This window comes from Nicotiana sylvestris, chromosome 4 (genome assembly GCF_000393655.2).
Source record: "Nicotiana sylvestris chromosome 4, ASM39365v2, whole genome shotgun sequence".
Classification (NCBI taxonomy): domain Eukaryota; kingdom Viridiplantae; phylum Streptophyta; class Magnoliopsida; order Solanales; family Solanaceae; genus Nicotiana; species Nicotiana sylvestris.
Window position 1 is genome coordinate 91,579,281 of NC_091060.1, and position 15,993 is coordinate 91,595,273.

A 15,993-nucleotide genomic window follows, 5' to 3' on the forward strand; every position below is an offset into this window, starting at 1 on the left:
CTTCATTTCAAATGATGTGATGGTAACCTATGTCGTGCTGTGACGTTAAATCAGGCGCTTCTTGGGAGGCAACCTATTTGTTTTTCTTATTGTTTTTATTTGATTTTCATTTTAGTTTAGGATTGATTTTTGGGCTAATTGGTTGTGAGATGTTACAGGATGGTGTTGGTGCAGTGCAGGACATAGTGGAAAAAGTGTTCAGGCCTCTGAACTTTGCAATGCGGCCGCACTACATTTAGTGCATACCACACTGGTGAATGGTGAAATGTTGACCTCTCTGAAGTTTGTCACTGCGGCCGCACTACATTTTGTGCGGTCCGCAGTGGACCACTGCGGCCGCATGAAATTTTGTGCGAACCGTAGTGTGTTGCCTCCTCAAACTAGGAAATTGCCGTGCAGTGCGGACCGCGGTCCATTTTGTGCGGTCCGCACTGGGGTAGGTAAGCTGGGCCCCAGGACTTTTTCTATAAATAGTACCTGAGGCCCAACAGTTACACCTTTCGATCCTTTACTCTCAGAAATATTAAAAACACTGTTCATCTTGCCCGTTACTCATCATTCATAGCTTGGACTTGTTAATCTTCATCTCATCTCACATATGGTAACTTAATGCCAATTTAATTGCTTTAAATTTTTTTATTTTCTCTTTCTTTTTGTTTTACTTGGCTATTATTCTTTTCTCCCTTTATTTTCTTTCATAGATTAAGTTAGGGTAGTTAATCTTTTGATTAAAATAGACATAGGTAGTTAAAATCAATGGGCAATCACTTAGGGATATTACTTAGGTGCATATTTGGGCTTAAAATCAAAAATACCTTGAACCCTAACTTAGTGCCACAGCTGGGCACTCAGTGCGGACCGCGGTCATTTCTGTGCGGTCCGCAGTAACATTTTTTGCGGACCGCATTGATGATAGTCCTGAAAGCTGAACCTTGGGGACTGTAGCCGCACTACATTTTGTGCGGTCCGCATTGGTCCCTGTGCGGCCGCACTACATTTTGTGCGGTTCGCATTGCCTGGATACAGAGAGTGGGTAGTCTGAACCCCACCTCTGTACGGACCGCATGACCTTTTTGTGCGGTCCACATTGACCCCTGTGCGGCCGCACATCATTTTGTGTAGTCCGCACTATGTGACTTCTAAGAATTGTCTGCAACTTTTCCTTCCAGTTCTGCAACTCTGTTTCTTAACTGCTTCTATTGATACTAACAAGCTTATTGGATTGTGTTTTCAGACAATGGTGAAACAACGAGGTAAAGGTTCTAAACAATCAGACAGAGGAGAATCCTCCCGGGGAGTGAAACAGAAAATGGTGAGATTTACTGTTCTACCCCGGCAAAACATAAAAAACATGAGGAAGATGATTAAAGCTGTTGAGAGAGCCATTGACATGTCGGGGAGTGAGTACAAGCCCTACCGGGAGATATCTTCAGACTCAATCCCAAATTACATCCCTAACTGGCTGGAGAGGCACAAACTATGAGACACTCCTCCCACTTCACCTGCTGCCCAAGCGTCAGTAAATGTGTCTTCTAGGTAATCTGAGGGCTCAGCTGAAGGCGGTGGGGATGAATACTCTACCTCTCCCACAACTTCATTATGCGGAGAGAGTGCAGTAGGTGATGGAGAGGAAGTAGGAGGAGAAGAAGTAGTTGGAGAAGGGGGTGAACCTCAAGTGGGGGGAGGGGGAGGTGTTGCTAGAACTAGGAAATCGGAGGCGTTGCAAGACCGATTCGTAAGCGAGGTAGCATATCATAAATTCCGGGAATGGTGGCCGGTTAGGAAATTAATCCCAGAGCGGAGTTTTGTTGATAGAGATCTACTGCCTCACAACCCCAATGTGAGGAGGCAGTTAAGGGAGAGAGTTGGCTGGGAGCATTTTCTGGATGAATGTGTAGATGCCAATGAGCACTTGGTCAAGGAATTCTACACCAACGTTTTCCACATCAAAAAGGGATCCAAAGTGACCAAGGTGTGAAACCTGAAGGTGCTATTTGATGGAAAAACCATAAATGACTACATTGGCTTTAATGAGGAGGATGAGTCATTATATATGGCGAAGATGGAATTGGGCGAGGAGGTCCGTTCCTGGTTGGCACAGTACCTGGCAATCCCGAGTACCACCCCAGATTGGTTGACTGCGGGCGTCAAGATTTTGAGATGTTGTTTGAATTTCGAGGAAAGGAGGTGCAAAACATTTGTATGTAGCAGGTTGGACCCCACGACTCATGACAACTCCCTCCCTCTTCACTGGGCAGTTTTGGTGGCTTCGATTATGGCGGGGTACCCAATCAATATGGGAAATGTGATGCCAAGGATAATTACAACTGTGGGTGCTGAGAATGACAGAAACTTACCTTTCCCCAGCTTTTTGACTATGTACTTCCGGGACCTCAAAGTTGAAAAGAGGCCATTCGACATTAAGGTCAAAGCGAATGCCCCATTTTCTTGGTACAACATGCAGGGGGATGATAAACCCAAGAGCAAGAAATTCAAGAGAACAACTACTGCTTCAATTGGCCAGTCTGAAGAGCCAGTTGTGGTAGTGGCTCCTGCTCAGCCTGCCTCCACCTCCACTAATATCCCTTTTGGCCCAAACACCTCAGTAGACCCGGAGATCCCTTCTTCCCGTGCCTATCTAGTGACTGCCCACCGACTAAGCCAGGCTCTTCTTAGTATCAACAACTAGATGCAAACTGCGTCATCCAAGTTGTCTACCCTTACTACCACAGTAGAGGCTCAGTCGACACCTCCACCTCCACAGGTCTCCCAGTCCATATAGGATGCTCGTAAGGAGATTCTAGCCAACCAACAGAAAATCCTCGACACTTAGAAGGTTCTCACAGAGGCAGTTGATTCACACAGCAAGGCTTTTAAGGAGCTTGCTAGGGAGCACAAGAAGCTGAGGAAGACACGGGCCTCCAAGGAGTCCGTAAAGGCGCTGAGGGTTGATATTGACAGAATGAAGGCAGATCATCTGCCTTTAGATTTATTACTATAGGACCCAGCACCATCAGCTCATCCCCAGCCCGAGCAGTCCCAAAGGCCTCCCAAGAGGAAGAGGATGATTCCCAGAGCGGACGATGTAGTCATCCAATTGGCAGACCCTCCGGAGACCTCCTCCAGTCAGCCACAGGATGCACCTCAGGAGCCTGTCCAAGCTCAGGTCCCAGCAGCACATCAGCAGGCCACAAGGAACCAGTCCGAGGTTCCCAAGTACAGTGAGGACGCAGGGACCACTCAGGAGCCCATGCAGACAGACAGGCCATAGGGAGTCCCTATATCCTTTTCCCTTTCTTTTTTTTGGTGATTTATTTAGTTTAGTTGGCATTGGGGACAATGCCAACTTTCATTTGATGGGGGTAGGCCCTACTTTTATGGATTCATTCGGATGATTGTATACATATTTGATACTTTTTATGCTTTCCTTATCTTTTCATCTTTGGGTTGTATATAATTTTAACATTTTGTTACATTTATTGCACTTTTATTTTACTTTGGGTCTGTATATAAAGTTATACTACACTGTACATATTCATCCCATCTATTGTATATTCGACAAATCCCCTCTTGTGTATATTCATTTTACTTTCCGTAACTTTTTGTTCTTAGCTTCTTATTTATGATTCGTAGCTTGTTGTTTTGAAAGTTTGCAATAAGCCTTTGGTTTTCTTAATTCCATGGTTCTTTCCAAAGGTGGAGTTTTGTGTGAACCGGGTGGCTCTTCCCAATGATGGATGGCGTGACAACGTTCTTAAAGGTTTGAGTCCGTTTTTCTTTTTTCTTTTTAGTAGTTATTAGTTAAGGGTGCCTCAATCAAAGCTTCACTTGGGCCTAGCACATTTGCCTTTGATCTTATGGTCAAAAACAAATTGTTGTGTTTAGGATGGTGGAAGTCGTGACCTTGATACTCTTGTGTTGACCAATAATTATCAAGTGGTTTTTCGGGACCAATGTGTGCTCAAATCTTATCTAAGGTCGTTGTGGGCCCCTAACTCTATGTCTTCAGCGACCCCATAGCTTGTGTGGTGAGTAATTGCATTGCAAGTCCAAGTTCCAAGCCATTGGTCTAGAACTTGCCCTGAATGTTTGTTGAGGCAAAATCCTAAGTGAATTTTGACTTGAGACATGATTATAGGCTCTCCTTGGTCCAAATACTAGCTTGAACACTTCCATAACCTACCAATGATAAGATCCCTAGTTAACCCTTTTGAGCCTTAGACCTTTTCCCTTCAAGACTCATAATACAAGCCTTTACCCGTTCTAAAAGACACCCTCTCTTGGCACCCGATCTTTCCTTTAGCATATGACAAAATTATAAGTTTAGGGGGAGAGGCGAGGATTGCAACAAAGTGGTAAAAAGGCACAAAAATGAAGAAAAGGAACGACAATGAAAAAAAGAAAAGCAAAAAGACAAAAAGAATGTTTAATATGAAAGAGAATAAAAAAGGATTCAAGAAAAGCAAAGAATGACAGGTGTGGAAAGTTGAAAAAGGAGAAAAGGTTTGAAATGTACAAGAAAGAGTGACAGTGTGTCTCTCTAACCCCTTAAAAAGAAGTGAAATGACTCAAGGAGTCAAGTGAAAGTGTGCCAAATGAAACAAAAGAAGTACTTAAGGGAAGATGGAACCTTCTTAGACCAAACATTTCCTACCCTGAACCAAAAGCTTTCACAATGTCTCCACAAAATCCCTATATGATCTTGAGTTGAATGAAGCTTACATTAGTGGTGACTCACATAAGGGGCAAGCATATGGTACTTTGAGCCGGACTTGTGACTTTTTCTTGAGAGAGATGAGTGAATTTCCATTAACCTCGTTCAGAGTGCCACTATTCTAAAGGTGAGGTTTGCTTAGGGAGAGTTGAGGATGTGTGAGTTTGGGTTCCACAATGACCAAAGTAAAAGAAAGAGTTCTTTTATGTGTTGAGTTAACTCTTGATGCTCCTGTGTCGCACTTAATCCATGGAGTTTCAAAGAGTAAAAGTTGTTAATGATTTATTTGTATTGAGGGCAATTGTTAGCCCCAATTGATGCTAGATGAGGTTACTTTAGGACAGCTGAAATTTTCTTGGATGTTCTCTTGAGGGGTGGGTTATATTTTGTTTGCTTGAGGACAAACAAAAACTTAAGTTTGGGGGAGTTGATAACTAGGGATTTTGATACACTTTATAATCCTTCTTGCTTAAGTTTTAATTAGAAATGTGTACAAAATAGTCCTAAAGGCTCACAACTTGTGCTTGATTGCAGATTTTATCAACAAAGTGACAAGAAGTCAAATATCAGCTCAAAAGGAGTGAAACTTGCACAAGTATCAAGACAAGACAAAGCTCAGACAAAACAAGGCCAGTGCGGCCGCACATCATTTTGTGCGGTCCGCACTGCGAGGTTCAGAGAGCATGACATTCAGGCATAAAGGCAATGCGGCCGCACTTGGTTTTGTGCGGCCTACACTAAGATCAAAGCGGTCGCATTCGATTTAGTGCGGTCCATAGTAAGGAGGATCAGAGAGTTGCCAAATTCCGAGTTCAAGCCAATGCGGTCTGCGCTCCATTTTATGCGGACCGCACTAGAAGCCTCTGCGGCCACAGTCCATTCTCTGCGGTCCACAGTGCCCGAGTTCAGAGAGTTAAATTTTCAAGATCAGAGCCTTAGTGCAGCCGTACACCATTTTGTGCGGTCCGCACTAGCCCCGCAGGGGTATTTTTGTCCAGATTTTCCAGCTTAGTATAAATAGCTTCTTTTCCCATTTTTAGGGTATCAGATAGTTTTCAGCTGTAGCTGCGCTCGTGTGTTCGAATATTTTAGCCATTTGGGCAATTTTATCTACATTTCATCATTGAATCTTATTGCTTATCTTAGTAATTAATTAATTTGAGTTGTTCTTCATCTATTTCTTGCTTTTCTTTTTCAATTATGAGTAACTAAACCCATAAGCTAGGGTTGTAGCTCAACCCTAGTATTGGTAATTGATGGGTCTTGTGTTTTAGGGTTAGATTGACTATGGGTATTTGATATTGGGGTTAATTTCATGTTTAATTGTTGAATTAGTGGTTGCAAACACTAGTTTGTGTTTAGTTGACTTGAGCTCTTCTTGAGAAAGAGAGCTTGTGTCTCTAAAATTGGTCCAACAAGGAATTGGGGCATACTCAAGAGATTGATAGTTCCAATTAAAGGGTTAAACCTCGAGAGAGTAATACCCGACTTGAACCTTGATTGCTTGCGCAAATTTGTATAACCAATTGGTCTTGAGAAAGTCAATTCAGACAAAATCACTCGAACTACCGAGAGGTGTAGAGTGGGTAAAATCATGCAACAGTTATATCATACTCCCCAAATATGTCAATCATGCCTTAGACTCAAGTATCCGTAAATTGACCACCTAGGCGAAGTCACTACCCTAGTGCCTTTTAAACCATTTGAACAACCCGTTTTAGTTTAACTCTTAGTTTAATCTAATTTCATTTACCATTGTAGTTTGATAAAATTAGAAGTAAAACAAAAACCCCAAAAATGTATAGAAGTGTAATTTGGAACATATACGCAACTCTAAACTAGATAAATACCCGACTCCAAATTCTAGCTCTCTGTGGAAATCGATCCCGACCCTAAATAGGGTAAAAGCTCTTCGACCCTCTCTTGCTACTTAATAGTAGTGCAGAGTAGGCTTCGATCACCTGCGACCCTCAAAGCCATTTTAGAACTGATAATTTTTGCTAGGTGCATTGCACGTAACGTGATATTATTATCAGATAAATGCCCTAACACTAACATGGTGGTTTTGTGTTGTTTTGCTCTGTTATTTTTATTCATTCTCAGGAAGGTGGTTAGTTTGTTGGCATCCTGGCATGTCATCCATACGACATTACGTCAAAGCGCCAATCAGTCATGGCTAGCAAAGAAACAGACATGGGAGTTGTAGACCTACCAAGGGAGATTGTTGAGTCGAAATCGAAACTGCAAGAGGAGGTTCGAAGGTTGAAGCATCAGATGGCGGAAATGTATCAATCCTGGATTAAGGGACACCCTCCACCCTTGTTCCCTACAAACTATACAGAAAACCCTGCCTCCATTCTACCACTCTCCCAATCCCAGATGCCCAATACCATTGATCTTTCCCCACAACACGCACTGGGCTTCACCCCTTACCACAATTACCCTGGTACTTCGGCCCAAATTTTCCATCCTCCACCAGCCAAACCAACCTCATATCTTGCTCCGACATCTGCTCCTATTTTTGTACCCCCTCCATAAGCTACCCTCCACCGATCCTTTGGTGAGCCCACATTCCCCGTTCCAGATACCCAATACTATGCACCGGAGCCCACCTTCAAAACTCCAGATCCTTACTCCTACACTCCCTACCTTGAGCCTCATGTTGAAACTGATAAACCACCCAAGAACACAGAGCAAGAGGAGATGTTCAAGAAGGTAAAGAGTCTGGAGAAATCATTGAGAAATATGCAAGGGTTGGGAAACCAGGTGAGTGTGGCCTATAAGGATTTGTGTTTGTTCCCCGATGTCCAACTGCCTGCTGGGCTCAAGATGCCCAAGTTTGACTTGTATGACGGACATGGGGATCCTGTAGCTCATCTGAGAGGGTATTACAGTAAAATGAGAGGCACAGGAGGAAAAAACAAATTATTAATGGCATACTTCAGCCAGAGTCTGAGTGGGGCAGCTTTAGAATGGTACACCCGCCAGGATGCCAGCAGGTGGTACACGTGGGACGATATGGCTCAGGCCTTCGCCCGTCACTTTTAGTACAATATAGACATTGTCCTAGACCTCCTATTTTTGACCAAGGTGGAAAAGAGGCCCAGTGAAAGCTTTAGAGAATATCAGTTCCGATGGAGGGAGCAAGCTGCACGAGTCAATCCTCCGATGGAAGAAGACAAGATGGTTGAATACTTCCTTCAAGCCTTGGAGCCTACTTACTATGGCCATTTGATTTTAGCCATTGGTAAGTCTTTCAATGATGTGGTAAAGATGGGAGAAATGGTGGAAGAGGGGCTCAAGTCGAGCAAGATCATGAGCTACTCCGCCATAAAAGCAACCACCCAGGCAATCTAGAGTGGTACCGGATGTTTGCTAGGCAAAAAGAAGAAGGACGATGTCACCATGGTTGTCTCTAGACCATGGCATGGACAGAGGGGTTCACCTCATCAGTACACCCATCCTCGACCCTGACCTCAAACCTACGCCCAAGCTCCATATAATCCACCCCAACATTACTTTCCCCCGCAAAACTCCAAATACTCAGCCAGGCCACCCCAATACCATGTTCACCATGCACAGTCATATGCTCAACCCCCTCCTTACCCGCAATGGCGTGGTCCAGCTCCACAAAATACCTATCCACCTCCACAACCCTATAAAAACCCCCATGGTTCAAATTTTCGACCAAGGCCGGATTATAGAAGAGAGAGGCAGTAGCGGAAACAAACTTTTACCCCGCTTGGAGAGTCCTATGCTAGTCTATTTTAAAGGTTAAGGTAGTTGGACGTCTTGAGGCCGATTGAGTCAAAGATACCAAATCCCCCTCCAAAGAACCTCGATTATTCCCTAAGATGCGCCTATTGTTCTGATGCTCCAAGGCATGACATAGAGAAGTGCTGGCATTTGAAAAGGGCAATCCAGGAGCTCATTGATACAAACCAAATTATAGTCCAAAGTCCAGACATGCCATACATCAACCAAAACCCTTTGCCAGCCCATGCAGAGACGTATGATTGAAATAGTTCATAAGGATGGAGAGCCTAAGAAGTCTTCTAAGTCTGTCATGATGATTCGGTCCAATGAAAGTAATTTGGTTAAAGTTCTAGACTCTACCAAAGCAAAACCCTTGGCAGTTGAAGGGGCGACAGAAAAGTTGAGCTCGCTCAATTTGAAGCCACCGGTGTTGGTCGTGAAAGGGTCTTTGAAAGATATTGGGGCAAGTCCGGAAAGTTCAAAAGTGGTAGTGCCAGGGATTCCAAGTAAGCATGTCATAGTTGTGAAAGGGGCACCTATTACCCCTATCATCATTAAACCAGTGACCCAACTTCTAGTGGTTGATACCAAGGCTGTTCTGTGGAAATACAAACAAGTGATAGTGACATGCAAAGGAAAAGAAATAGAGGAAGAAGTTAATGAAACTAGAGGATTGACTCGTTCTGGGAGATGTTTCACCCCAGAAGAATTACAGAAAGACAAGCCATTCAAGGATAGCCAAATGCCAGTAAAGAGATCGATCAGCGAAGAAGAGGCTGAGGAGTTCCTGAAAAAGATGAAAGTGTAGGATTATTCCATTGTAGAGCAGTTAAGGAAAACACCAGCTCAGATTTCTCTTTTATCTTTGCTGATACATTCAGACGAACATCGCATGGTCCTGATGAAGATTTTGAATGAGGCACATGTTCCTGAAAAAATCATAGTGAACCACTTGGAAAATTTAGCTAGCAAGATCTTTGAAGTAAATAGGATCACTTTCTCAGATGATAAACTTCCTATGGAGGGTACAGAACACAACCGAGCTCTTTATCTCACGGTGAAGTGTGAAGATTCTGTTGTCTCAAGGGTTTTAGTTGACAATGGCTCTAGTGTGAATATTTTCCCACTGTCTACTTTGCAAAAATTGAAGATCGACACCGAAAGAATCCACATGAACAGTGTCTGTGTTCGAGGCTTTGATGGGGGAGATAAAGACTCTGTTGGAGATATAATGCTCGAATTGTCGATAGGGCCAGTTGAGTTCACCATGGCATTCCAAGTGTTAGACGTGGCTGTCTCCTACAATCTGTTATTGGGCAGGACCTGGATACATGCTGCTAAGGCAGTCCCGTCTTCTCTGCAACAAATGGTGAAGTTCGAATGGGACAGGCAGGAAATAGTTGTGCGCGGTGATGATGACTTATTAGCTTGTAATGACACAATTGTTTTGTTTATTGAAGTTGAAGATGATAAGGGACCTTGGGTCTATCAAACTTTTGAAATAGTGTCCATTGAGAAAATTCTTGAAGGAGAATGCATTCCGCATCCTAAGCTATCCTCCGCATCTGTCATGGTAGCGAATGAAATGTTGAAGAATGGTTTTATGCCGGGTAAGGCTCTGGGCTCATCTCTGCAGGGTATTGTGCATCCAGTATGCCCCAGTGGGAATCCGGGTACATTTAGTTTAAGATTCATGCTCACAGAGAATGACGTGAAAAGGGTTAAAAATCTAAAACAGAAGGTATGGTCACTCCCTAAGCCTGTCCCGCACATCTCTAAGTCTTTTGTCAAGCCAGGGGCCGAAAAACCTCTAACCTTATAAGTGCCAAAACATGTGGTCGATGTTGATGAAGAGCTGATCAATAGGTTCCGGAGTCTGTTCGATGAGGTCAATATGGTAGAAGTTGGTGAAGGTTCTAGTAAAGCAGATGTGCAGCTCGTTGGGCCAAATGTGAAGCTTATCAATTAGGAAGCTACTCCTCTGGCCACCAAGAAGGAGTTTTGGTAGTTTGCTTTGTTTTCCTTTCTGTTATCTTGGTTATTCTAGGGTTGTAATCCAGATTTTTAGTTTCTGATTGTTTCAATGTTCAAACCCTTTTATCCTTTTATTTTCAATGAAATGCAATTTCTTGTTTTCCATTATTCCTATTAGTGTTTTATTTTATTTTTTTCTTTTGTACAGTTCTTTTTATGCTGGTTGAAATGACATGACATGCATGAAGAATTTTCAGCCGAGACTTAAAAGCCAATCTAATTCAGAAATAATAATCCAAGAAGTAGAATATGATGATGAAATAGAATATGATAAAGAGGCAGCATTTGAGGAAATCAGTAAAGAGCTAAAACAATTTGAAGAAAAACCAAAGCCTAATCTTAGTGAAACAGAAGTAATCAATTTAGGGGGCCAAGATAATGTTAGGAAAACCAAGATAATTGTGCATCTAGAACCGCAAGTCAAGGAGGAAATAATCAAAACATTATTTGAGTACAAAGATGTCTTTGAATGGTCATATGATGATATGCCGGGCCTGATCACTGATCTAGTAGTTCATAAATTGCCAACTGATCAAGCATTCCCTCCTGTTAAGCAAAAGCTAAGGAAGTTCAAGACTGGCATGAGTGTGAAGATCAAAGAAGAAATCACAAAGCAACTTGGTGCAAAGGTCATTCAGGTCACTCGATATCCCACTTAGTTAGCCAATGTTGTGCCAGTACCAAAGAAGTATGGTAAGACCAGGGTATGTATTGATTACTATGATCTTAACAAAGCAAACCCAAATGATGATTTTCCATTGCCGAACATTCACATTCTGATCGATAATTGTGCCAAGCATGAGATTGGGTCTTTTGCGGATTGTTACGCGAGATATCACCAGATCTTGATAGATGAGGAAGATGCAGAAAAGACAGCGTTCATCACGCCATGGGGAACATATTGCTACTGGGTAATGCCATTTGGTCTGAAGAATGTTGGGGCAACTTATATGAGGGCGATGACCATCATATTTAATGAAATGATACACTAGGAGATTGAGGTTTATGTAGATGATATGATCATAAAGTCAAAGAAGCAGTCTGACCATGTCAAGGATTTGAGGAAGTTTTTCCAAAGGCTCCGCAGGTACAACCTCAAGTTCAATCCAGCGAAATGTGCATTTGGTGTCCCCTCTGGGAAATTGCTGGGATTCGTGGTTAGTAGATGCTGTATTGAGTTGGATCCATCAAAGATCAAATCCATCCAAGAGTTACCACCGCCAAAGAACAAAAATGAGGTGATGAATTTGCTTGGAAGGTTAAATTACATCAGCAGGTTCATTGCTCAGCTCACGACAACCTGTGAACCCATATTTAAGCTGTTGAAGAAGAGTGCTGCAGTCAAGTGGATTGACGAGTGTCAAAAAGCATTTGATAAGATTAAGAGGTTCTTATCAAACCCACCTGTGCTGGTCCTACCAGAGCCTGGAAGACCTTTAATTCTCTATTTGACAGTCTTGGATAATTCTTTTGGATGTGTATTGGGTCAACATGACATCACGGGAAAGAAGGAGCAAGCAATTTATTATCTCAGTAAGAATTTCACTCCCTATGAGGTTAAGTACACTCTGCTTGAGAGGACATGTTGCACCCTAACTTGGGTGGCACAAAAGTTGAAGCATTATCTTTCTTCCTACACTACTTACCTCATTTCTTGCATGGATCCTCTAAAGTATATCTTTTAGAAGCCTATGCCCACAGGAAGACTGGCAAAGTGGCAGATTTTACTCACAGAGTTTGACATTATCTATGTAACTCAGACCGGGATGAAAGCCCAAGCCTTGGCCGACCACTTGGCCGAGAATCCGGTGGATGAAGAATATGAGCCACTGAAGACTTATTTTCCTGATGAAGAAATCATGTGTGTTGACGAGGTTGACCGTGATGAAAATACAGGTTGGAAACTCTTCTTTGATAGAGCTGCTAACATGAAAGGTGTCAGAATAGGGGCTGCACTCATCTCTGAAACAGGGCAACACTACCCTGTAATAGCCCAACTTCGATTTTATTGCACCAACAACATGGCTGAGTACGAAGCATGTATTATGGGTTTGAGGTTAGCTATAGACATGGGAGTCCAGGAAATACTTGTTCTAGGAGATTCAGATTTGTTGGTTCACCAGATTCAAGGAGAATGGGAGACTCGAGACTTGAAGCTTATACCGTACCGACAGTGTCTGCATGATCTTTGTCAATGATTTAGGTCAGTAGAATTTATACATGTTCCCAGGATTAATAATGAGATTACCGATGCTTTGGATACTCTGTCATCGATGTTACATCATCCGGACAAGGCTTATGTTGACCCCATGCATATCCAAGTTCGTGATCAACATGCTTATTGTAATGTGGTTGAAGAGGAAATCGATGGAAAACATTGGTTCCATGATATCAAGGAATACATAAAGTCAGGGGAATATCCAGTACATTCCACAAGTGATCAAAAGAGAACCATCCAGTATCTGGCTAGTGGATTTTTCTTGAGTGGGGGAATCTTGTACAAGAGGACTCCAGATTTGGGACTGCTGAGGTGCATAGATGCTAAAGAGGCTTCAACTATCATGGCCGAAGTACAATTTGGAGTTTGCGGGCCGCATATAAATGGGTATGTCTTGGCAAAGAAGATACTTTGAGCAGGTTATTATTGGCTCACCATGGAATGAGATTGTATCAGTTTTGTTCGGAAATGTCATCAATGGCAGGTACACAGTAATTTGATTCATTCTCCCCCATCTGAGTTACACACAATGTCTGCACCTTGTCCATTTGTTGCTTGGGGCATGGATGTCATTGGACCAATAGAGCCGGCAACATCGAACGGACATAGGTTTATTCTGGTGGCCATTGATTACTTTACCAAGTGGGTCGAAGCCGTAACTTTCAAGTCCGTGACCAAGAAGGCAGTTGTGGAGTTTGATCATTCAAATATCATTTATCGGTTCGGAATTCCCAAGGTGATCATCACAGACAATGCTGCTAATCTCAACATTCATTTGATGAAAGAGGTATGGCAGCATTTCAAGATCATGCATCGGAACTCCACTCCGTATCGCCCCCAAGGAAAATGGAGCTGTTGAGGCTACTAACGAGAACATAAAGAAGATATATCTGCAAAGGTTGAGAAGTTGCCTTTTGCCTTACTGGGTTATCGCACTACTGTTCTCACTTCAGTGGGTGCAACTTCTTATTTGCTGGTATATGAAACTGAGGCAGTTATACCTGCAAAGGTTGAGATTCCATCCCTTCGGATCATTGCAGAAGCTGAAATTGATAATGATGAGTGTGTCAAAACCAGGCTAAAGCAGTTGAGTTTGATTGATGAGAAAAGATTGGCTGCAGTATGTCATGGTCAATTGTATCAAAAGTGAATGGCAGGAGCATACAACAAGAAGGTGCGTCCTCAGAAATTCAAAGTGGGCCAGCTGGTATTGAAGCGCGTCCTTCCTCATCAGGGTGAAGCTAAAGGCAAGTTCTCCCCAAACCAGGGGCCGTTCATGGTGACAAAAGTGTTACCCAATGGTGCTTTGTATTTAATAGACATAGAAGGCAAATGTGTAGATATGTCTATCAATTCTGATGCACTCAAGAGGTACTATGTATGAGTTCTTTGCTTATTTTCAATCGTATTTTGTACTTGGCATGTTCAAAGTTGAAATGATGAAGGCATTTTGTTCCGCTACCCAAATATTTTTATCCTTTGCTATCTCTTTTGAGCCTTATTTATTTTCTTTCATACCTCTCTTTTGGAATCAGGAGCAGAATTAGAGAATGAAAAAATGAATGATGAAAAAAGAAGGAAAAAGAAAAGAAGAAGAAAAAAGAAAAGAAAAAAAAGAGAAAGAAAAAAAAGAAAAAAGAGAAAAGAAAAAAAGAAGGAGAAAAGCAAAAAAAACAAACAACTTTCTTTTGAACTACGTTCGACCTGATTCCTTTTAAGGATACTTAGACAGCCTTACATGGTTCGGTCCCATCAAAATAAAAATTCAAAATTCCCCAGACCCAAAGAAACTGGGGCAGAAGTTTTGGTTTTGCAAAAGATCTGATTCCAAAAGTTGTAATTTTGAACCCCTTTCATCTTAAATTATTTTGAGCCTTCATGCCACTCTGTCTTTCTAACCCTATCCAAAAGCCTACATTACGGTCCAAAGAAAGACCTTCCGATCAATCTTCGAAGATTCCAAGTCAAGCGAGATAGCGGTATGATTTACATTATGAGTAGCACTTTGTTCATGGGCAGAAGAGAGAAAATTTAAAATGAGAGAGTCTTATTGATGAAAACCCTCACGGGCACCGTAGAGCGATGGTGAGCTGAGAGAAAATTTAAAATGAAAGGGTCTTATTGGTAAAAATCCTCACGGGCACCGTAGGGTGATGGTAAGTTGAGAGATGAACAAATGAGAGAGACTTGTTGGTGAAAACCCTTTGGGGCACTACAAGTCGAATGAGGCTCATGACTTTACAGAGAAATTGGATCAGTGGAAGCCCAGTTTTTTGAAGTATGAATACATGCCATGAACTGAAAATATGATTAGTTGGACGGATTAGGCTGATCAATCCGAAATACATTTCATGATCATTGGAGCTAGCCACTTCACTCAGATAAGTTTTCTTTTTTCCATTCTTCTTCAGATAGTCATCTGTGTTCAAAATTTTCCTTTGTTCCTTTTGACAAAAATCATTTCACTTTGCTCTTTAAGTCTATCTTTATGAGTCTTTTTCGAGTTAGCCCTTGTTAAACAAGCAGGAAAGGATTCCAAAGCCTACTACCAGATTCTAAATTGCACAAAATGGAGTTCGGCCAGGCACATCACAATTGACATGATGTAGAATAAGAGGTATGGTGATAACCGAGGTTCAGGAAATCAATTGAATCTTGAGTTTTGAGAAAATACAAGGATGCAACAACTTTTATAATGAAAAGACAATGCAACAAGTGAGTGTGAGAGATTTAGGCCATTCAGAGGTTTTGTGGTCCAGTTCCAACCAGAAGGTCAAACAACTCCTTGCTGGCCCGGAGCAGCTAATCAGAATGTAGCATAACAGTGGCAGAAGCAGACACTCAGCAATGATGCCACAAACTAGCCACTACGTTTTCAAACTAACAAATTTTTATTCATCTGAAACAGGGGTAAGAAAATTTGTTAATCCACAGGGACCCTCCCACGAAGAAGGCATGGTTCAGGGGCAAGAAATTCTGGTCAGAATCCTCCAAGAAGAGAGCATGGTTCAGGTAAGTTCATTCTCGGCTTTTCAGGACCCTCCTGGATAATGGGATTTAATTTCTAGTTTTCAGGACCCTCCTGTATAATGGGATTTGATTTCTAGTTTTCAGGACCCTCCTGGATAATGTGATTTAATTTTAAATTTTCAGGACCCTCATGGATAATGAGATTTAGTTTTCTAGTTTTCAGGACCCTCCTGGATAATGGGATTCACTTTTCATGTTTTCAGGACCCTCCTGGATAATGGGATTTAGGTTTTCATGTTTT

General features: G+C 42.2%; 1 protein-coding gene across 1 annotated transcript; it reads left to right on the plus strand.

Annotated features, from left to right (window-relative positions):
* The first annotated feature begins 9,362 nt into the window (after positions 1 to 9,362).
* On the plus strand, positions 9,363 to 13,872 carry LOC104213384 (uncharacterized). The gene is made up of 7 exons (XM_070173175.1): positions 9,363 to 10,211; positions 10,702 to 11,142; positions 11,497 to 11,989; positions 12,359 to 12,560; positions 12,708 to 13,086; positions 13,207 to 13,509; positions 13,621 to 13,872. The coding sequence occupies exons 1-7, from the start codon at positions 9,363 to 9,365 to the stop codon at positions 13,870 to 13,872; spliced, it is 2,919 nt and encodes a 972-aa protein (XP_070029276.1).
* Positions 13,873 to 15,993: the final 2,121 nt, after the last annotated feature.